Source organism: Zootoca vivipara, chromosome 1 (assembly GCF_963506605.1).
Source record: "Zootoca vivipara chromosome 1, rZooViv1.1, whole genome shotgun sequence".
NCBI lineage: Eukaryota > Metazoa > Chordata > Lepidosauria > Squamata > Lacertidae > Zootoca > Zootoca vivipara.
Window position 1 is genome coordinate 89,549,180 of NC_083276.1, and position 22,100 is coordinate 89,571,279.

General features: G+C 39.1%; 1 protein-coding gene across 3 annotated transcripts in view; it reads left to right on the forward strand.

Moving 5' to 3' along the window:
- The window catches only part of PTPN4 (protein tyrosine phosphatase non-receptor type 4), an 81,221-nt gene that overhangs the window by 46,568 nt on the left and 12,553 nt on the right, over positions 1 to 22,100 (forward strand). The window contains exons 11-21 of one of the 3 annotated variants that reach the window (XM_035128650.2): positions 2,089 to 2,152; positions 2,447 to 2,491; positions 3,928 to 4,100; positions 5,630 to 5,698; positions 7,830 to 7,964; positions 10,359 to 10,517; positions 12,857 to 13,022; positions 14,157 to 14,240; positions 14,323 to 14,379; positions 15,017 to 15,173; positions 18,760 to 18,926. In XM_035128650.2, coding sequence (XP_034984541.2) covers positions 2,089 to 2,152; positions 2,447 to 2,491; positions 3,928 to 4,100; positions 5,630 to 5,698; positions 7,830 to 7,964; positions 10,359 to 10,517; positions 12,857 to 13,022; positions 14,157 to 14,240; positions 14,323 to 14,379; positions 15,017 to 15,173; positions 18,760 to 18,926 — 1,276 coding nt within the window. The remainder of the gene's footprint in view (positions 1 to 2,088; positions 2,153 to 2,446; positions 2,492 to 3,927; positions 4,101 to 5,629; positions 5,699 to 7,829; positions 7,965 to 10,358; positions 10,518 to 12,856; positions 13,023 to 14,156; positions 14,241 to 14,322; positions 14,380 to 15,016; positions 15,174 to 18,759; positions 18,927 to 22,100) is intronic. The other 2 variants (XM_060278648.1, XM_035128655.2) reach the window with 2 other exon arrangements.

Consider the following 22,100-nt stretch of genomic DNA (forward strand, 5'->3'; position numbering starts at 1 on the left):
CACACATGTAGTAAGAACAACTCTTGATCCCAACAATAATTTGATACTTGGATGTGTTGTCGTTTATTAATAGCACAGCAAATGTGCTTAAAATAAGGAATGCATACTACACAGAGACTTTCTTTAATTGAACAACTTGATTCTATAATCATGCCTGCTTGATTGCAGCCGCACCACTTTCATCATCTATGCTCATCAGTATCTTATCCTTCCTTGACAGCAGCAGCACAATAAATATGTTTAAAAAAATGTCGCTGAAATCACCCTCATTCTGATAAAAGCCAGACAGGTGCTAGTTTTGCAGCATTTTATTCTGGTTTTTTTTTTAAAAAATCATTTTTATTAATTTTCCAATAAAAACAGCCAATTAACATATCCATAATCATAATCCAATTAAAAACAATAAACTAAAATAAAAAAACCCAAATTACAGTCCAAATTATTAATTTTTCCAGGCTCCCCATAGTCTGGACCTCTTGAAGTATACCCCCAATATCTTTGTACCTGCCTTCTTGTTGTTGTTCTCATATTTTCCGCATTCTGATCTTAACTCTTTTAAGTTCTCTGTCCCTGGCTATGTGATTCTCAATCATGTCAAAAATCATATATCCCTTAATCCATCAAATATAGCTTTATTTGTAAATATGTATTTTTCCAACTGTCTATTTGCCAGCGCAGCTTTTCTTGACTTCATTCCAATATTCCAATCCGGGTTGGTGTCCAAGTCTATCGTTTAGAGTTTAGTGACGCAGCAACTCCCATGTTGTTAAGTTATTCCAATCCGGGCTGTTATCCAAGCCTGTTGTTTGATGTTAAGCATACTGTTTGCATATTGTAATGTAAATGAACTGTATTCCACAGATAGAAGTCATTTGAGGATTGATCAGCTTTCGGAGACCACACAATCCTCCCTTCTGGGCCCTAGAAGGGGGGCTGCTAGACATCCATTTAGCCTTCTCTCTCGCTCATAATGAAGAAATTCTGCAAACAGATGCACTGTATGTTAGTCCAAATTATTGTCTGAAGTCACTACGAAGTCAGCCAGCAAGCATCTCCCATTTCCCTCAAAAAAGGGAGGAACTCTCATTTTTCTGTGCTGCATCATATTAACAAGCGCCATCTTGTTTCTTCTTTTATCTTTATCAAGTCTTTCAAGTCTAAGTAAAGCTGCACAATTGTAAATAGAAGTCCATCTGTAAATTTTTTAAAAATAGGTTTCTTAATGAGGCTTGGCGTAGAAAAACAATTGTAGGTATTGAGAAGAAAAAAAGAATGTACCAATCACCTCTGTAATCCAAACACCATGATGAGAATCTCTTTGAAGTCCGAGCTTAAATACCAGGGACTGTGCAGTTCTGCAGGTTTTTTCTCAGTCATCTTCAGTCCAGACTATGTCTGTTTATTGTCCAAATCTAATTATTTTATCAAACATATTTCTGGCTATGAGTGTGGCTTCGGAGAGTGCCAGCCGTGTTGTGCCCTGGGACCCAGTGTCCTGCCGCTTGCACCTTGATGCAAGCTGACAATCTTGGACAATTTGCGGGTCTACGAGACACTCCTCCTCCACCCTAGGTAGTCTGCCAGGGGTAATTACCCCCCTATCAGCCCTGAATTACTGGCACAGCTGAGGTCTGATCGTATGGAAGTCAGCCATTTCTCACCGCCGGAAACAGGAAGCCACATTTTATTCTGATTTTTATGAAACAAATACTCAAAAGCTAAGGTTGCTATGTTTTACAAAGGATAAGGGAAATATCCTTTGGTTATTTGCTGAGATTAATTACCCATTCCTCCCCAACCAGGCTCTAGTGAGTTTTAACCTGCCTTCATTCACTTCATCAATTGTAGCAATCATATATTGGGATCATTGATGTTCAAGGAATATCACTTTCTGATTGTTTTGCCTTTCTGGTGGCTGTTTTGGGGAACTTCATTATGAACAGAACTGATCTTTACCTTCTCCTATGGATCATAGTGGCATTGGGCAACAAATATGTTTGTCATAACCTGTCCATATCCTTTTTAGTAGATACCTTTTGTGCATTTTAAAGAAATATTACAGCGTTTTTATTTTTTTATTTCACTTAGGTTGAAGATCGTTAAAATTTCTTTTAAGTGCAAACAGTTTTTTATTCAGCTTAGAAAAGAATTGGTAAGTACTGATATTAACATTTTTATCTGAAGTTGCAAAGTGCTTCACTGTTGTCAGAGATGGTTGTCATGCAAGTTACGTCTTTGGAGCTTCATACATGATAACACTGTACTTCAGTAGTGTGTTGTTCATTATGGAATTATCTAGTGGCAGATACTACAGTTTAAATGGTCCCTATTTTATGAAATGGTATATTAGATATTTTAACGTTAGAGTTGTAGGCTGACTGATAGTCACTTTTGCAGATTGAAAATGGGAGGTGCAAATTCTCTCTCTTAAAATTTCTTAATATAGGGTTGCTTGAGTACAGATCTTCACGTGCCTTTGGGTCTGTATCTGGTGAGTAAAGGGGATAGGAAGCAGGGATTAAGGCTGCATTATGACAGCAATGCTGTGAATTGCTTATCTGCTCACCTCCATCGATCTGCAAGTGCAATGCAGATGCCAATAACAAACAGGTTCCTACCATCATTCTTTGCTATGAGAATGATTCTTAGCTACCAGTCAAGTAAAACAGCTTCCCACCCCTTCAGTGAGTGGCTTAACAGGTTGCCCTTGTGAAATAAGGTACAGTCATGAAAGAATAAACTGCATGATGTAGGAGAGTTAGCAAGCACAAAGAGCACTAGCCGGTGTCTAAATTCAGCTTTATTTACTTTTCTGGAGCTGAGCAGGTGGAATATTCTGGGTTAGTGTACATCAGCCACTCCTGCTTGAGCCTGGGGGTAAGACTGAAACACAGAGAGGATTGATTCCTTAAGAAACATAGACTGTGCTGCTGCTTTCTACCTTGCAATCCATGTACCACAGAGTCAGTGTGTTAGGGCTGGAGCGAAGTTTGGCAGGACTACTATAAAGATTGAAAAACTGTAGTGTAGAGCATCGTAATCTCATCGCAACTCTACACATTTTGTCATGCCGTAAGTTAATCAGATAAGAAACAGGCATGCATGGAAATGTTAGAGAGAGGGTGCACACAGTGTGTGACTACCCAGATAATACAACAAGCTAATTTTATATAGAAAAATGCCAGAATAGATGGGAGAACTCTTGAATGTGGAGCATGGGACACAGAGGAATGCGATCCAGGTTTTTGGAGGGAAAGTTGAGACAAGGTGTGGAGTATAAGAAATTGCCAGAGAAGAAAGGCAAAGATGGGGATTGTCCACAAGGTTTTAAAGAGAAGGGCTAATGAAGGAACCTGGCATGTCCTGGTTGCATATTATAGGTCTTTTGTCAAACTTGCGGGAAACTCTTTTGTTCATTTGGAACCCTTTCGGAAGTTCAAAAGAATATCGGCAGTAGTGGACACGTTTCTTTCAAATGTGGATTTCCTAACACTACTGATGATCTCCTGTAATGAGTAACTTAAGGAAGAAGGTAAATTCAACAGGTTTGGTCAGGGTCATATGAACTGAATATGTGTCCTAAACACTGGAATTTTTTGACAGACATGCAACTGTTCTATAGCAAATAGACCTTTATAAAAAGGCTTTATTTAAGGCAGAGGATTTGAGAACCACAATGGTTAAGAATATTGTCAGGAGGTTTTTTGTTTTTGGGTTTTTTTTTTTAATGACTGGGAGTTGATTTAACAGCCAGGAAAGAGAAGGAATAGATCCCTAATTACAGTGTTCCCTAGATAACCGGAAGGTCCTTTTTCTTGGAATATTTGTGTGTGCTTTTGAAAGAGAACCATTTCATAAGAACTGTAGCATCAACTACATTTCAGAATGCAAGGCTAATTTTATTAAATTTAAATCTTTTTGTCCCAGCATGAATCTAGAGAAACGCTACTAGGATTCAACATGGTGAATTATCGAGCGTGTAAAAATTTATGGAAAGCTTGTGTAGAACACCATACTTTTTTCCGGCTAGACAGACCACTGCCCCCTCAGAAGAACTTTTTTGCACACTACTTTACTTTGGGTTCAAAGTACCGGTACTGGTAAGTTTGGGCCATATTATATGTTTTATGTTAAAACAGGGAAGGGATATCAGCATATTGTTAAAGAATAACTTACTGATAGATCAGATGAAACGCCTGTTGATTTTTAAACATTTAATACCCCAGATTTTTATGTTGCTCTACAGCCTGCATAGGCATCTGGTTAAGTTAGCTTTCTTTACACTGCACTGTGCCAATTTTGTTTTGAAAATGTGTGTTTTTTCACTATAAAACTGTTGATTGAAGTATATCCCTGCCTCCCATATTTTTTTAAAGGCTTAAAATGCTAAGTTCTATTAATATTTGGGGAGCAGGTAGAGAAATGCACCAACTCCATACAGATTGAGGTGAACATGTAGAAAGTGTCCCAGATGGCACATCTTTCCTTTTATAAAGGATAGTCAAACCAATTTCCTGGTGCACAGTGATAGCAAAGTGAAATTGAGGAAAATAAAATAAAATAAAGGAACACAGGGCATGATTGTGAAGAAACAAGAAAAGGACTAGAGAAAACTGCAGCATCTTCTATAATGCAGTGCTATTCTTGCAGGTTCCCCGCTTTCCTTTGGCACAGCATTGAAGAGGAGAGGAGAAGCTTCCACCTCCGTTTTAAATTAACACAGTATAAGAATACATCTCAGCCCTAACCTAAACCGTGGTTAATCTTAACTAGGATTAGTGAAAAGAAGTCAGCTTCCAAAATTCTACTTTGAATTTGGCTTGTTTGCATTAAGACTATATGCATTTTTTCTGGTTTTGGGTGTTGTAACAAGTTGTGATTAGTCTGAAGCAGATGCAAAAGCCTCAAGGGTGTGTGTGTGTGTGTGGACCACATGAGCTCAAAGCTCATGACAACTCACCAGGATGGCCATGTTCTGCCTTTGAATATTAGTTGCTGGTAATCACAAGAGCAGGAAGCACTAGTACAGTCGTACCTCGGTTTACGAACCGCTCGGGTTGCAAACAGTTCGGGTTACGAACTCTGCAAACCCGGAAGTGTTTTCGGTGCGCGCGCTTTGCGCATGCGCAGAAATGGCGCTCGGTTTGCGACCTTTTCGGGTTACGAACTGCGACCCGGAACGGATCGTGTTCATAACCCGAGGTACTACTGTACAACTAATTGCCGCTGTTAAAACAGGATGCTGGACTAGATGGAACTTTGGCCTAATCAAGCATGGCTTTTCTTATATTTATGTATTCACCAGCCGGAATATCTCTGTTGTTAATACCTGATTGCAATGTATATTTGTAATATTCTACATTTTAAAGACTTGGAGAAATTCTGTGGCCAATGTGGTATCCTTGAGTATCTGATAATAGTATCAGTTCAGGTAAGAATTGCTTGGCAATTAGTAAAAGTATCCCAGAATATGGAAAGCCTCTAGTTTCATCAGGTCTAACATGCATTCACTGTTCGTGTAGTAATTTTACTGTTGGACTTGGATGCACCAGTATGCTCATATTTAGGCAAAGTTTTCCCCCCACACTTCCACCACTCTTTTCTTGACAATCTTTATATTTTATTTCAGTGGGAGAACAGAAGTCCAGTCTGTACAGTATGGTAAAGAAAAGGCAAATAAGGACAGGGTATTTGCCAGGTAAACAATTTCAAGTTACCGTATTTGCATCCTGTACTATTGTCTGTGGATTGTTACAGTAGCTTATTTTACCTGTTTTGAATTCTCTTCTTCCCTCAAAATCAGCAAATTACAATAGCTTTGTGCAGAAATTACGGTGCAGATTTTAATGTATGGTGCAACATACTGCAAATTCAGTACCAAAGTGAAATACATGAATATGTTTTCATATTGTACCATCATAATACATATTCCCTTAATGCAAATTCCCCTTTTACACATACTTTGAATATGTAAAGTGTGAAGACAGGCTATGCTTGTTGTCATTGGCCTTTCTTGATGGCTGTGAATTCATCGTTACACTGAATCTGTTACAGTGAATGGTCTGAAAATCTGATCAGCTAGGTTTCTGGATCACACAGTGGAACTGTAAACACATGTCTGTACACAACATCTGAACCTATTTTCTGTGTTAGATAATTTCCCATAACCTAGTTAATGTGAGATGGAATTGAAATTAAAATCTCTGCAATGTTTTGAGTTACCTAAAGGTAGACCATAGAAATGAAGCAGTTAGTGTTTGGTTTTTTTTTACATGGGCACTTATTAGAAGAGGAAGCCCTGGCAAGTGTATTGCTGCAATGTGGTGAACATTTCTTTGAATTGCCACAAAGAACAGGAAGCTTGGGTAACATGTGTAAGTGGGTGGGTCTCCAAGGTTAAAACAGTTAATAATCAAATGTTCAAAATACAGTTTGACAGTTAAATATTTCTGCTGTGTTGGCTGCTGAGGGGCACTACTACAAATACAACTTTTCACTTGGTAATTAAGGTGAGTGTTTCTAGGAGTTGCGATGTTCCTAGAACGAGAATTCAAGCTCATTCAACCTACAGAAATCCCTTTTAAATGCAACACGTCTAAAGCCATCAGCATTTGGATGTTTGCATTCTTATAAATTCTTATTAATCCTTACAGGATTAATTCTTTCCTAGACTACAATAGATGTAGTTGGCAAAGTATTTGCTAAAGTTGTCTATCATACACCTTTTTAATTCTGTTCCCAATATTTTTTCTTTAAAAGCCTGTGAAAAGTTTATGCATCTTGCAGTTATAATCATGTTCGATTTGCAAATTATTTTGTTCATTTTAATCTAGAAATCATCTGGCTAGGTCGCAGAGAAGGCTTGCCTCTCTCTCTCTCTCTCTCTCTCTCCTCTCACACGGTTTGCTGTAGAGATGGTTGTTTGTTTCATTAGCCTGGTTGTGCTCCTCTTTTGATAAGAAAGGTACTTTAATGCAGCTGTTTAGTTTGACTAGTACACATAGTTGCATAGTAGTTGTGTGTAACAAAATCTGATCGCCGTTTTTGAGGAAAAGCAAAAAGCAGCCGGGAAAGAGAGCAATATTTAATCCTTTTCTGCTTGCCTGTGTTTCACTGTAATACCACTTCCACAAACACTTCTACACACACACACACACACACACACACACACAGAGAGAGAGAGAGAGAGAGAGAGAGAGAGAACCTTAATACCCCCCTTGTAAGCCCTGCTCTAAGTGTCTGTGAAGTGAAGTGGGGCAGGTGGCTGCCAAAGAGAGGGCCTTATAGAATAGCCTTTCCAGAAAGGTTTGTCTGCCTCCTTTATGGCCTTTTTCCAGTGTCAAGTGAAGACCTTTTAATTATCTAGGCTTTTCAACTGAATTTACAGCCCACATTTAAAGCAATCTTATACTGCTTCAGAGCATGGATGTTTTTTGCTGCCTTTTATTAATTGTTATTGGCTTTAATTATTATTGTACACTGTTTTTAATTTTTGCCTACCAAATGTTCATTGATGGGCAGCTATATAAACCTAATAGCAATGATAAATGGCATGTCTGAATTCATAGGGATTCAGTATCGTAGTGAGAAAGACTTTGCCACAGCACAAGCTATGATTTGGTTGTTTATACAGTATTCATGAATTTAGTGTTCTGCATCATGTTTCTTTCGGTGTTCTGAAACCCCTTGCACTATTTGGAAGAAATATTTAAATAACAAGTCCCCCTGTATAGGGGAAGGCTAATGTTATTTTCTTGTTCACTTCAATTCCCAATTAATTTCTTCAGAGAACTGCCAGATACATATTGGTAATTTTTGTATTGTTTTAGATCCCCAAGTAAACCTCTGGCTCGCAGATTGATAAGTGGGATGGACTGGGAGGTTGTCAGCAGGAATTCAATGTCTGATGACAGGTTAGAAACTCAAAGTTTACCATCCCGCTCTCCACCTGGAACCCCAAATCAGTAAGTAAAATTGAATAGTCCCTGAGCCACTAGTTACCTCTTATTTTTATTTTGTTGAGGAAGGAAAAGTACTTGAGATCCATTTTTTTGAGGGATGTGTGTTGAACCATAGTTATTTCCATACTAATCATTTGAAAAGAAATTGTGAGGCAACACAGAGGCAGATTGACCAAAGTGTATGTTATAATAATCACATATAAAGAAAAACAAACAAACCTTAAATTATATTGAAGGAAAAGCACCCAGACACTATTTTCATTGCATCAGAAAAACAGGCCTGGTTCTAAACCATAGTTTATGGCTATTGAATGGCCTGAGTGAGCCTTGAACTAGCATGCCTGTCTCTCCTTCCTCCTCCTTGGCATGAGGAAAGGATTGGAAACATTCATTTCCACATCACAGACTATGGTTAGTTTAAGCTTTGTTTCTGATCCTTCCTAATTTCATAAACCGTTTATCAAATTCACTGCAATTTGCATTTCGGATGCAACACAAATGGTTACTTGTTTAAATTGGGAGGTGGATGCTTGCTATCTCCTCCTTGTGGCTGTCCTGAAGGAGAGGGATGTGTGACCAGCCATTCACATAGCACAGCACTATGGTTTACATCAGTCTGTGTTACTGTTGCAATGAAACCTCTAAGGAGGAAGCTACTATGTAAGCAGTTGTTTGTGAAGGGCAGCTGTGTCTATGGTGAGGACGCAAATGCAGCTCATGACTGTAGAAAGTGTGATTCATGGTGTGCGCCTGGGATACTTCATATTTCATTTTTTTCTGGTTTATTTTATTATACTTTTGTATTTGTATTTGCTGTAGTTTTATTGTGTGTTCTTTAGTTGCGTGTCGATACCCTGTAACCAACCCCTCAAGGAGGAATAAAAACACAAAGACACAGGATATAAGGTTAATGTTATTGGGCAAATTTAGGCCACAACTTTATTGGTTACAGAATGTGAGTAGTATTGGCTTAGGCATTGAGTAGACCAGGCTATATCTGACTCCTGCCCGCTGAGCAGGAAGTCTGGTAGGGTAAACCACCAGTAGGGAGAGCCCCGTCAATGCAAACCAACTTTAGCTCCCCCTTGGGTTCCCGAAAGGGTTGTGGCATGGCCCTAGCCCCGCCCCGGGCTTTGGACAAGATCCACACCCCCAGATTCCTTTAACAGAATACACCTACGCATGGAGGGGCAAGCGATGACCAGGCCTCCCCTCCCCCATCAGAAGGTCACCCAATGCCTAACTGCAAAATCTTACAAAGTTGTGACGATTGCTATGAGGGAGGCGAAAACCAAATGGCCTGAGCGACCAACCGAGGTCCACAGCAAGGCCATTAAAGAATAAACCTGCAAATAGGGAGGGAGGGTGGGAGATTGAGAACGCGAGCCGAGAGGAAGCCTCTCGGCTCGCGCCTCAGTTTAAACGTGTCCTGGCCACACACACCCAGCCAGCCGGAGGAGAGTGGGAGGCCACGCGGTCCACCGCAACCCCTCCCCACTGGGAAGTGGAGCGGATTACTAATCTGTTCAGTGTTTTGGGGGCCTTGACCAAAAAGTGGTATAGAAATAAACTGATGATGACCAACTTGGGTACATGAATTTCAATAGGTCTGTTCTATATAGGACTAGCACTGGTTTCAACCCAATGAATTTTTATTAGAAGCTTTTATGTTGGTATTTGTGAACTTCTTAATAGACATATATACAAAGTTTTGAAAAAACACTACAGTTATACCTACTACATACTAAAGTTGACGTGTTGGAGCAATAGTAGTAATAGTCAGGATTTGTGATGGTGGCGTATCTGTTGATGCGTATTTTTTCTTTCTTCCATGGAAATCTATAATCGGTGTAATATATTTCCATGGTGCTTTGCTAGTAAACACTAATGGGGAATATATTCCATCTAAATCAAAGGAAACGGTTTAATTCATGCATTTAGGATTACAGGCAGTGGCTTTGATCCAAACCTAGCCTTCATGGAAAGGAAGGATTCTTTCTGTCTACAGAAAGCTTTAGATCCTCTAGTGGGGGGTCATGCTGACAAAATGGGGGGAGCAACTGCCGCCGATTTTTTTTTTCATTCCCTGCAGCCTCCCACCCACTGTTTAGAAGCATTACCTAACCCTTGGGATCAGATTTTTGGAGGACACACAGGGCTGCTGGGGGAATGGGTAAAAATCACCTCTTTCCTCATCTCCTTTCTGCCAGTGATAATGTCTTCCAAAGAAGTTTGATTTGGGGGATGTTCCTGCCAGGGGTATTCTGTCCAAGACAGAAGAATTTAGAGGAATTGACTAGACAAGTTTTAGAAGCATTTTTTTTAAAAAAGCAGAAATTATCTAAGTCTTGACAAGCATACCTGCAATTATTGAACAAGTGTTCTTTTCCTGATTAGTCGCAACTCTGCATTTACTCAAGAGGGAAACCGTTTACGGCCATCTTCAGTTGGGCATCTAGTAGACCACGTGGTTCATCCTTCGCCAAGTGAGGTTTTTGCAAATCATCGATCTCCTTCTTCCACACAAGCCAACAGTATCATTCTGGAATCATCATCGTAAGCGTAGTTTTTATAATGCTTTATTTTATAGCAGAACAAAAAAAAAGGTTTTTAAAGGCTACACCTAAAAATAATCTACATTTTGTGTTTTTAATGTATTTTGTGTTTCGATATTAGCCACCCTAAGCTCAGTCCTGGCTGGGGAGGGCGGGGCATAAATAAATAAATAAATAAATAAATGGATGATGATGATGTAATTTTTATAGGTTGACAGCCCCATTATTTAGTGATTGCTTTGCAAATGAAAACTGATGTAGCACAATTGTAGCATTTTTAAGAGAAGCATAATATAAATAAACAACACATTGACAAAGACTTGGCTACAAATTGGGAGTTGCTTGTTCAGATTTCGCCTCGGCTGTCAGGTGGCCTTAGGCAAGCAATTCTCTTAGCTGCACACACACCTGCTGCTATTAGTACATATTACACCATTAGTAATATGGGAAGAATAATACTAATCTGACTTAAACTGGCATGCTGTAAGGATCTCAGTAATGTACATGTAACCTTGTGTTCCTTGCACTATATAGATGTTAAACATGCAGTGAGTAATACTTATTATTTTTTATAAATATTGTCCATCCTAACTCTTGACAATATAGTTGGCCATAACCAGTGTCAGTTTGTTAAACGTTCTTGCATTCAGTTCCTGGCATCTCCAGTGGAAGGGAGTTTAATTCGGCCCTAGTTCACATTAAAAATCATATGCCCTATGTGTACAAGTAGTTGTGGCCATTCCAAATGATTTTGGCAATTGAAAGGTATGTTTAGCATCTGTAATTTTTTATCATGAAAGCAGTAGTGGGGGGGGGGAAACATGCATAACAGGCAATCCAAATGTGTTTTTAAGAATCCTTTTCTCTCTCTCTGTCAAATATGAAACTGTTATTTTACACAGCAGTCTAGATATATGTAACACAAACAGAGCTTATTAGAGTAGGGTTTTTTTTCCTTTTTTATTTGATTATGCAAATTGCTGGATGCAGTAATACAGAGGGCTGCTTTGACTGCAAAATAGTCTGCTTTCACATCTCTTGTCTAAGCATTCATAAGGAAATTCAAAGCTGACTGGGCAAATATAAAGCAGGCAAGGTTTTGCCCAAAGCTTCATCCCTAGTTCTCACAATTCATTATGGTAACACATTACAGTGTGTTACACTCACAACCACTGTGTTATTTTACCTAGTTTCAATGGTAGCTTACTACTTCACATAGTCTGTTTATAAACAAATGCATAGTTCCTTTATTGCATTTTTAAAAAAGAAATAACTTGATTGTGACTTTAGTCATGCACATTGTGTTATAACAAAAGTGTGTACTGATCAGGAGTTGGACAGACGTCACAGATGAAGCTAGGACATTCTTAGGTAACACTGACTTGTTTTGCGTGGACGAGAACCATTAGTCATTTATCAAATTAGTTTTGTATGTTTGTGGATTTTACTGTCCCAATGGTGAATTAATGCTGATTTGAAATGTTTGACAGTGATTCAATGACAGCTGCAGTTACTTATTAATTCTTATTCAAAATAAAAAGTAATATATTATCAAAACTGTCACATTTGCAAAAGTTCTGTAGAAATTTCCAGTATGTATAAGTACCCAATTAAATTCATGTACTGCAAATTGATTACTATCCACTTGAATAAGTCAATGACCAGATGTGGCCTACAGACATGTCAAGTTAGTAATTGGAATATGTATAATCAGGCCAACTTTCAACCTGTCCTTCCTCAGAGCACTTTGTACAGATTGCTTCTAGTGCACATGGGTTTAAGCAACATCAGGTGTTCAAACATGCAATAAAAGTGGGCTTTTCTGCTTCCACATCTTGATTGAGGATCTCCTCCTTTCCTTACTGTAAAATTTGTCCCAACTAGTAAGTGGGAGAGTTGAAATTTTAGAATGAAATCCTTGACATAGGGCTGCTCTGTGTTTTTAAGAGGATCAAAGCAACAAATTATTGAGATCTCCTATGTCATCCTTAATTTTTCGTCTAAGATTTAATTTGGAGGCCTTGTGAATTAAATACTTAAGGGAGAGGTGCATAAAATTCTTTTTGAAATGATCCTATTTATTAATAGCAAATTCATTCTCTCAAATGTGAACCCTTAGGTATCCAAAATACAACACTCCTGTCAAAGAGTAATAGCAGGCTTGGGAAAACCCCAACTTTTGCAGAAGTACAAAAAAATTTTTTTGTTGGGGAACCATAATTGCGGGTGCAAGCCAATAGTGTCCAACACACCAAAATTCCAAAGTCTTTTTAGTATAGTTTCTCTTTATTTAGCATGCAGTTCAGAGTTTTAATGAGATTCCTTTCATTTTGTTTGTAGATCTCAAGAGACCCCTGTAGATGGGCAACCACCTGCACTGCCACCTAAACAATCTAAAAAGAATAGTTGGAACCAAATTCATTATTCACTCTCTCAGCAAGAATTAGATAACCATATCAATGAAACGTACGATGATGATTCTTCTTCATCTCCTGAAAAATCTACAGTAAGAAGCTACTTTAAATTTGTTTGTCTAGTTTGAGTCAATATTCTTCTTGGGGGGGGGGGAATTAATCAGTACCAGTAGGTCTGATGGAAGTAGATCAACTAGAGTGAATTAATAGCATATAAATAATGGTCCTCAGGTTCCCTACCCCAGTTCATCATACTCTTGGTGAAATGGAACATGAGTCTGAAAAACCGCTTTTAATATATATAAAAAATCCTTCCAGCAGCACCTTAGAGACCAACTAAGTTCGTCATTGGTATGAGCTTTCGTGTGCATGCACACTTCTTCAGATACACTGAAACAGAAGTCACCAGACGCTTATATATAGTGAGAGGGTGGGGAGGGGTATTACTCAGAAGGGTGGTGGGAATGGGTGATTGGCTGACTCATAGCTGTTGACGACTTTTAATATAACTCTTATTTCATGGATAATAGAGCTAAAAGTATAGACACAATGTAAAGCAAATCCTGTGTAACATTCTCGTGTAGCTCTGGGATATTTTATAGCTTGTATTAATTTGGAATAGTATTTATTCATTTGGTCTATTTATATTCCATCTGAAAGACCTTTAGGCAGTATAATAGTTATGAGATGTCTTTTCAAAATATTTGCATAAATCATATTCCCAAACTGTAGCTTTGTAGTACACAATATACTGCAATTCCCTTATTTGCACACACCACATACCCTTTCAGTGAGCCACACAACTTTCATTATACTTATGCAAACCAAGATGGTAGGTACTTGGAGCACACTTCTTGGTAATGAATGCACTGCTGGTACTTCGGTCATTTTTGCATCAAACAAGTCAACAGTAAATCCATTAACTTTCAAGAAAATTCCAACAATGTCACAAGGAAATTAAAACTTGAAAATATCTTCTTATATGAATACTGGTTTTCAAGTAAATGTGTTTTAGGATTAGCTATAAATTTCTAGTCCGTCTGTCCCCCCTTCCCGACCCGCCATAACACCTTTCTTACCTTTCAGTCTTAAACAGTTATGTGCTCATTGTTAATGAGAGACATTAACTAGCTATGCAATAGATGATGAATTATGGATCACTTGGGGTTTCAGTAGTGCCTAAAGAAATTCAGGTATAGAGAATAACAATATGTTTTCATTTACAGCCCAATGGTGGGATTCCCCATGACAATCTCGTTCTGATCAGAATGAGACCAGATGAAAATGGAAGATTTGGTTTCAATGTAAAGGTATTAAGAACTACCCTTTTTCATATATCTTTGAATACAGCTCGTGCTGTACGTTCTTTAATTATTGCCCTTTCCTTTAAAGGGTGGATATGATCAGAAGATGCCTGTCATAGTGTCCAGAGTGGCTCCAGGAACACCTGTAAGTTGTCAGAGAAAGTTTGCAGTGATGTCTACTTAGATATATTATTTCAGAGTGCATTTTATTCACGTTGCTTCTCCCCTGGCTGTATGTAGCAATCTAATGTTCTAAACATGGCACTATCATAAATAGTCTTAGAAAAGGACTCTAATAGAGAATCTCCAGTGTTTTAATATAGAAGAATTCATAATTTGCTGTAGTATATATCTGATCAAAGATAATTTTCCTATCCTTTATTTTTCTCCTACAGTATATAATGTAGTGGTTGAAAAATCCTCTTTGTTTGTGTCGTGCTCTGCTTCCCAAAAAGTGTAATTAAAGCTTAGTTTAAATTGGAAAATGAGATATTTTAATTCACAGAGATAATAATTGTTTATAGGATTTAAAAATGGGAAAATTAAACTTCATCTTACCAATGATAAAATGGTTGCACTGTCAGAATTTGGGTTAAACCAAGGTTCATAAATTATTTATCAGGCCTGAGTCTTTATTTTTTCATATATTCTGACCCTAGTGATTAAATCTTCAGATCAGAACCACCACAGTATCTTGATACGGAGTTCTTTGTTACTTAAAAATAAGACAGCAAACCCTATTTGTAATATCCACTGCATTACACACTTGTTTCCTGTTGCAGGCAGATGTTTGTGTTCCTCGTTTGAATGAAGGAGATCAGGTTGTACTGATCAATGGCAGGGATATTTCAGAACATACCCATGATCAAGTTGTTATGTTTATTAAAGCTAGCTGTGAGCGGCACTCAGGGGAGCTTGTGCTCCTAGTTCGACCCAATGGTGAGTAATTTTATCAGTGGAAAGTATGCTTGCTTTTTGCTGTTTTACCATATTCCTTTCAGGGCGTTTGTTGTGTCTCCTACTACCCTTATACTGGCTATGCATTTTTATACTACTGTGTAAAATACCAGAGAGAGGGGTGTGTTAAATGAAAGCAGTCAAAGCATCTTGTGGCATCTTTCAACAAGCATTGTATGACACAAGCTTTTGTGGACTCAAGCCCACTTCATCAGATGCATGAAGTGCAATCTTAGTTAATATGTACATTAAGAAGATTGTAAGGTGGGCATTGAGTGGTAATGAGATTTTAAAAATGCAGTCAGTGATAAAATACGAAGAGTTTCCCTATACTAACAACAAGAATCCAGTAATTATTTCCTCACCTCCAGGTATGCCATACATTTCATTGCTTCCCTTCCCCAATGCCCTTATCACTCCTGTAGGTATAACAGGGGTACACTAGTTACATAGCCTCATATACCATTACAGAATTTCATTGGCTGACCTTAAATTCCAGTATTGCAAAAGAGGAAGTAATATTTTTCTGTCTGCTTTCTCTGTGCTGTTCAGAGTGTTATACGTGTCTTGTCATGTATTTTGTTACTCACCTTTTTTCCTAAGCTAAGAAAGCCAAACTTTAGCTTTTCCTCATAGGGAAATTGTTTCAACATCATTGATCAGTTGAGTTCCCTTTTCTGTTTCTTTTCTTACTCAGATAATTAGTTTTTATTTTAACTGGATGGCCAGAACCAGAACACAAAATTTCAAATGCAAGCACACCATGGATTTAGGATACTAGTAGACTTATTTTCATTCTTTCTTAATTTCTTTCCTTTGCCAATTTATTTCAGTCATCATTTCCTGGTTAGTCACTACTAATTCAGACTCCACCTGTGTATATCAAACTAGTGTTTCTCCTGACCTCCCCCCTTGCTTATATTTCTACTCTTAACTTACATTGAATCTGATTTGCTATTTTGTTGCCTATTTAACTAATTTATTTATTATTTATACCCCGCCCATCTGGCTGGGTTTCCCCCGCCACTCTGGGCGGCTTCCAACAAATACCAAAATACATTAAAATATCACAATTAAAAACTTCCCTAAACAGGGCTGCCTTTAGGTGTTTTCTAAATGTCAGGTAGTTGTTTATCTCCTTGACCTTCGATGGGAGGGCGTTCCACATGGCGGGCGCCACTACCGAGAAGGCCCTCTGCCTGGTTCCCTTTAGCTTTGCTTCTCGCCGTGAGGGAACCGCCAGAAGGCCCTTGGCGCTACAAAACTAATTTGTAGAGATTCTACTGGAGTTAACTCCACCTGGGTTTTCAGCAGCCCTAATACTTTGCTGTCATTTTCATACAGTGGTACCTCTGGTTAAGAACTTAATTCGTTTGTCACCTTGTATTTGACTTAAGAGTTTGTCACCTTGTCTTTGACTTAGTTCTTCAGATTCCCTTCCCTACAAAACAAAAAAACAAACAAAAAAACATTTGGTGTGTCTGTCTTAACTTATTCTCAGGGAAGACCGGCATAAAGTTCATTTAGCGTCTCTGCAGTCTTTCTCTTCCCTCCATAATAAATCATTTCACACATTGTCATCTAATGGTCTGACTTCCTCTCTTGCTCATTTCCTGCTTCTGATATATTTATATAAATTTTTGCTGTAATGTTTTTGTCGCAATATATTCTTCAACGTAATATTTTTGCTTGTCTTATCAGCTTGAATTATTCTTACCAAAGCTTGTAGTCCTTTTCTATCGTGGGCAAAACTTTTTAAAGCAAGCCTTTTTATATAGTTTCTTGGTCTCTGTTTTTTTAACTCGTGTTCTAAAACTAGCAGTCCTAGGCACACTTCTTTGGGGAATCGGTCTCTTACACTAACAAGGAAATAATGAATTGGATCTGGCTGCAGGTGTCATAGTTGTAGCTTTCTTACAAACCTTTCCTGAGGGTTGGGAAACTCTGTTTTATGGAATGTGGTGCAAGAGACTGAGGGAAAGCTCATGGAAGCTGCCAAAAATCAGACCCTGAGGTGTGTTCTACATTTATGAAAGACGCCTCCACCTGATTTTCAGGGATTTTCGCTGAACCTTAGAAGAGACTTTTTGGAGGGCTGCTTGGAAAGGATGAGGTGGGAAAGTAATCTTTCAGCTACTTCTGTGGGATGGTGCTCAGGCTCCTACTCTATCTAATTTTGCATGCTGTCAGTAAACATTTATTTTTGAGGTATTTGCACAGGTCACACATGTAGTTTCCAGGCACGAAATGAATGCAGGGTGAATGTTAAGTGATAACAGCATGCATTCTAGTAAAAAAATTGGCCTTTTCTATTCTTAATTAACAATCACACCACTGGATAATAAAATGTAAAGCCAAATGTTTTCCAGGTACAAAGGAGAAGGATACCAGAGTGTTTTTATTGATATAAATGTGTGGATTGATATTACATAAACAAATTCATTTTGTATCCATAAACCTCTTGTTAAAATTGTAGCTAGCTTGGGGTTTTAACTCTCTGGTGCAGGGTGTTTTGACAGGAGTTCCTTTCCCATCATGTGTGAAATGGGAGAAGAAAGCAACCGCCTAGATCAGTTGCTTGGAATTTTTGCGCTCAAGCACACCCCATCATGCAGAAAAGATCCATGCGTGTTTCCTTCATGTGTTCTCACTGGTCCTCAGTGGGGTAACTGTGCCCCTGAAGGACCAGGTGTGTAGCCTTAGAGTAATTTTAGACTCTAAGCTGTCTATGGAGGCGCAGGTCAATTCTGTGTCCAGGGCAGCTGTCTACCAGCTCCATCTGGTGTGCAGGCTGAGACCCTACCTGCCCCACAGACTGTCTTACCAGAGTGGCGCATGCTCTGGTTATCTCCTACTTGGACTACTGCAATGCTCACTACCTGGGGCTACCTTTGAAGGTGACTTGGAAACTGCAATTAATCCAGAATGCGGCACCTAAAGTGGTGACTGGGAGTGGGGCTGCCAAGACTATATAACACTGGTCCTGAAAGACTTACATTGGCCCCCAGTATGTTTCTGAGCACAATTCAAAGTGTTGCTGCTGATCTTTAAAGCCCTAAACTGCGTTGGCTCTGTATACCTGAAGGAGCATCTCCACTTTCATCATTTAGCCTGGACACTGAGATCTAGCTCTGAGGGTCTTCTGCTGGTTCCCTCACTGCAAGAATGTGATGTTACAGGGAACTAGGCAGAGGGTCTTCTTGGTAGCGGCGTCCACCCCGTGGAACAGCCTCTCATCACATGTCAAGGAAATGAACAACTATCAGACTTTTAGAAGACATCTGAAGGCAGCCCTGTAGCAGGAAATTTTTAATGTCGTGATGTTTTACCATTTTTTATATGTGCTGTAAGCCACCCAGAGTGACTGGGGGAATGGGTGGGGTATGAATAATAAAAATATTATTATTGCTGTTGTTTTTATTACTATTATTATTATTATTATTATTATTATTATTATTACTACTACTATTATTCTTGACAACATATTGTATTTGAATGGATGAAGCAGCTGTCCGCAGTTTTGCAGAGTTCTCTTCCTCAGTGATTATGCTACTTCTGTTTGTTGCAGCTGTTTATGATGTGGTAGAAGAAAAACTGGAGAGTGAGCCAGACTTCCAATACATCCCTGAGAAGTCCCCTCTAGATGGTGCCCACCAGGATGATATTGCTCTTAGGGAATCGATGTTTCAACTGGCAGAAGGGCTTATCACGGGAACTGTCCTGGCTCAGTTTGATGTAAGTAATGTATTTCCTGGGGAGTGTGTGCTTCTTGGTGTGCTTTCCAGCTGAAAATCCTTTACTCTTGGGGCTAGGAGATATCCTATAGCTAGATCCACATTACTTTGATTAGGTCAAGCAGTATATGGCAAACGGTTTGCATTCCTCCCCTGCCTCTTCTCTTCCTTCGCTCACAAACTTTTGTGGGCTCAATTTAAAAATCAGTGGGTTGGTTTTTTTTTTTAAAAAAAAAGAAGCCTATGTTATTATCTAATACCTGTTTTTTTCTGAGTGAAGATGAGCCTTTCTTAATAGCTATAGGCAAACTCCTCTTAGTGCTTCCTGGTCAGCTATTCCATCTGTTACCCTTCAGTACCGCGGCCCAATAAGAGTATATGGGGTAAAAGACTCCTCAATTACTATTACGTACAGCTTCCATTTCTAAAATGTGTGTAGTGCTAACCATATAGCCAGACCTGTAATCCCAAATGCACTAGATAGCTTTTGGCAGTGATGCTCTTCCTCAGTGTTCACGAATAGACTATTGGCATGGTCAGAGATGGCACTGACCATATGCTTGGAAGGTGCATATGGAGAGATCTGGTTCAAGTCTTTGCTTTAGAGTTTAGACTAGCACTTTTATTTTGCTCAGGGACAGCTTTTTGTCAGCCTGATGCCCTCCAGAAGTTTTGGAGTGCAACTCCCATTAATCCCAGCCAGCATTGCCATATTGTCTGAAAATCTGGAGAGCACCAGATTGGTGAAGGTTCTCATATGGAAATAACTAGTTAATGACTATTTGTAAACTATACCAGATTTTGAGTCTAATCTGTTGTGAATGAAATAGTAAACATTTAACATTACGTAACACACACACACGATATATTGAAATATGTACAAATGTCGGTCAAATTTTGGTCTGCCACTCATTTTTCTGTCCAGTCTAAAATGTGTGCTTTAGACTCAACCTCGGCCCTCCAGATGTTTTTGGCCTACATCTCCCATGATCCCTAACAGGACCAGTGGTCAGGGATGATGGGAATTGTAGTCTCAAAACATCTAGAGGGCCGAGGTTGAGGAAGCCTGATTTAAGACAATAGTTCTTTCAGCAAAGATTACTACCATAGAATGTTGTCAACTTCAGTGAGCTTTATTCTGTAGATCTATTAAAATAATTGATTTAAGGAAATTAATTTCATTTCAAGTATCCTTTCTTTTTTGCATCAACACATGCATATACCAATTTGGCAATACACTCTAATTTTATAAAGAAACAAAAATGAAAATAGTACTTGCTGACTTTTGGGTTATTCCTAATTTTGCTGGTGAGTTTTTTTTCTTTTTAGAGGAAGTGAATAGGGTGTATATTGCTTTTCTCTGGCTGCTGCCATTCTTTTGTTTCAGAAACATAACTGAGTATATAATTCCTTTACCTTCAGAGCATATTGCTCATTTTGATTACTTTAGTAATGCATTTCTCTTCTCCACTAGCCCTAAGGCATTAAGAGGAATAAACAATATGGTTTATGTTCTGCTTTGTGCTGCATAGGGACTCAACTGTATCTCATTCGTGCTGCTTCCTATGACTGTAAACCCACAAAATAGGGTGTTACTTTCAATTTGTGTGTGGAGTGGAAGAGAACATCTTTTATGCTTTTTTGAAGAATCTTGTACAGTACTGGGTGCTGTCACAGTTCTCATGACTAGGTGGGCTGTTATTTGGACTAAATATGCTATTTCTTATATTCTCCTTATATTCTTCTTTCAGCTTAGGGAACCATCACTTTTGAGGTCTCATTTGCATGGCATGGTAAAGCAAACAATGGGTTATGGAGACACTGCAAGTGTGTGGCCTCCTGGAGAGGAGCTCACAGCCACTTTGCTGCTGTGCCACATAGAGTTAATCTAGTTTGACTTAATATTTATTCATTTGTTTGGCTCCCCAAAGCAGTTTACAAGCTAATAACATACATAAAGCAGTTACACATACATAAACAATTTAAAATATTTATAAATATTTTTTAAAAAAAAACAGTTTAAAACAACAGCAGCACTTACATAAAATCAATTCAAAGCTCAAGACAGCTCTACCAACTGGGATATAGGTTTTAGAAGGTTTGTAAAAAGAGGGACATCTTTAGCAGGAACTTAAAAGACAATAAATATAGCTAAGGGCATAGAAACATAAACCCAGAGAGTTGTAGAGTTGGAAGGTACCCCAAGGATCATCTAGTCCAACCCCCTGCAATGCAGGAATATGCAGCTGTCACATATGGGGATCGAACCTGCAAAGTTGGCATTATCAGCACCATGCTCTAACCAACTGAGCTATCCATCTATGTGATACGCAGTGAGAATGAGTTCCAAAAGGTAGGTGCTGCCTCACTAAAGGTCCAATTTCAATATTGTACAGAATGGACCCCCTGATAGGATGCAGGATGCTGTCTCTTGCAGAACACAGTGACTGGGTATGTAGGGGAGCAGGTGGTATTTTCAGTAACCTGGCCCCTTTGCACACCAGTAGCTAACCGGCAGGGACACGGGTGGCGCTGTGGTCTAAACCACAGAGCCTAGGGCTTGCCAATCAGAAGGTCGGCGGTTTGAATCCCCGCGACGGGGTGAGCTCCAATTCTTTGGTCCCAGCTCCTGCCCACCTAGCAGTTTGAAAGCATGTCAAAGTGCAAGTAGATAAATAGGTACTGCTGTGGCGGGGCAGTAAACGGCATTTCCATGCGCTGCTCTGGTTTGCCAGAAGCGGCTTAGTCATGCTGGCCGCATGACCCGGAAGCTGTCTGCAGACAAACGCTGGCTCCCTCGGCCTATAGAGCGAGATGAGTGCCGCAACCTCAGAGTCATCCATGACTGGACCTAACAGTCAGGGGTACCTTTACCCTTACTAGCTAACCAGCAGCTAGTGCAATTCTTTCAGGAACGGCATAAAGGATGACAATATTACACCCCAGTGAGCAGTCAAGCTGCTACATTTTACATTAACTGTAGCTTCCTAGTCATAGGTAACGGAGCAGATTGCAGTACTTCAGTGCCGAGGTTACCAGCACATGGATGACAATAGTCAGCCTATCCAGTCCAGAAACAGCCATAGCTCTTTTACCAATCCAAGCTGGTAAAAGGAACTTCTAGCTAGCGATGTCACTTGGGCTAGCTAGCGATGTCACTATGAAGCTTTAGGAG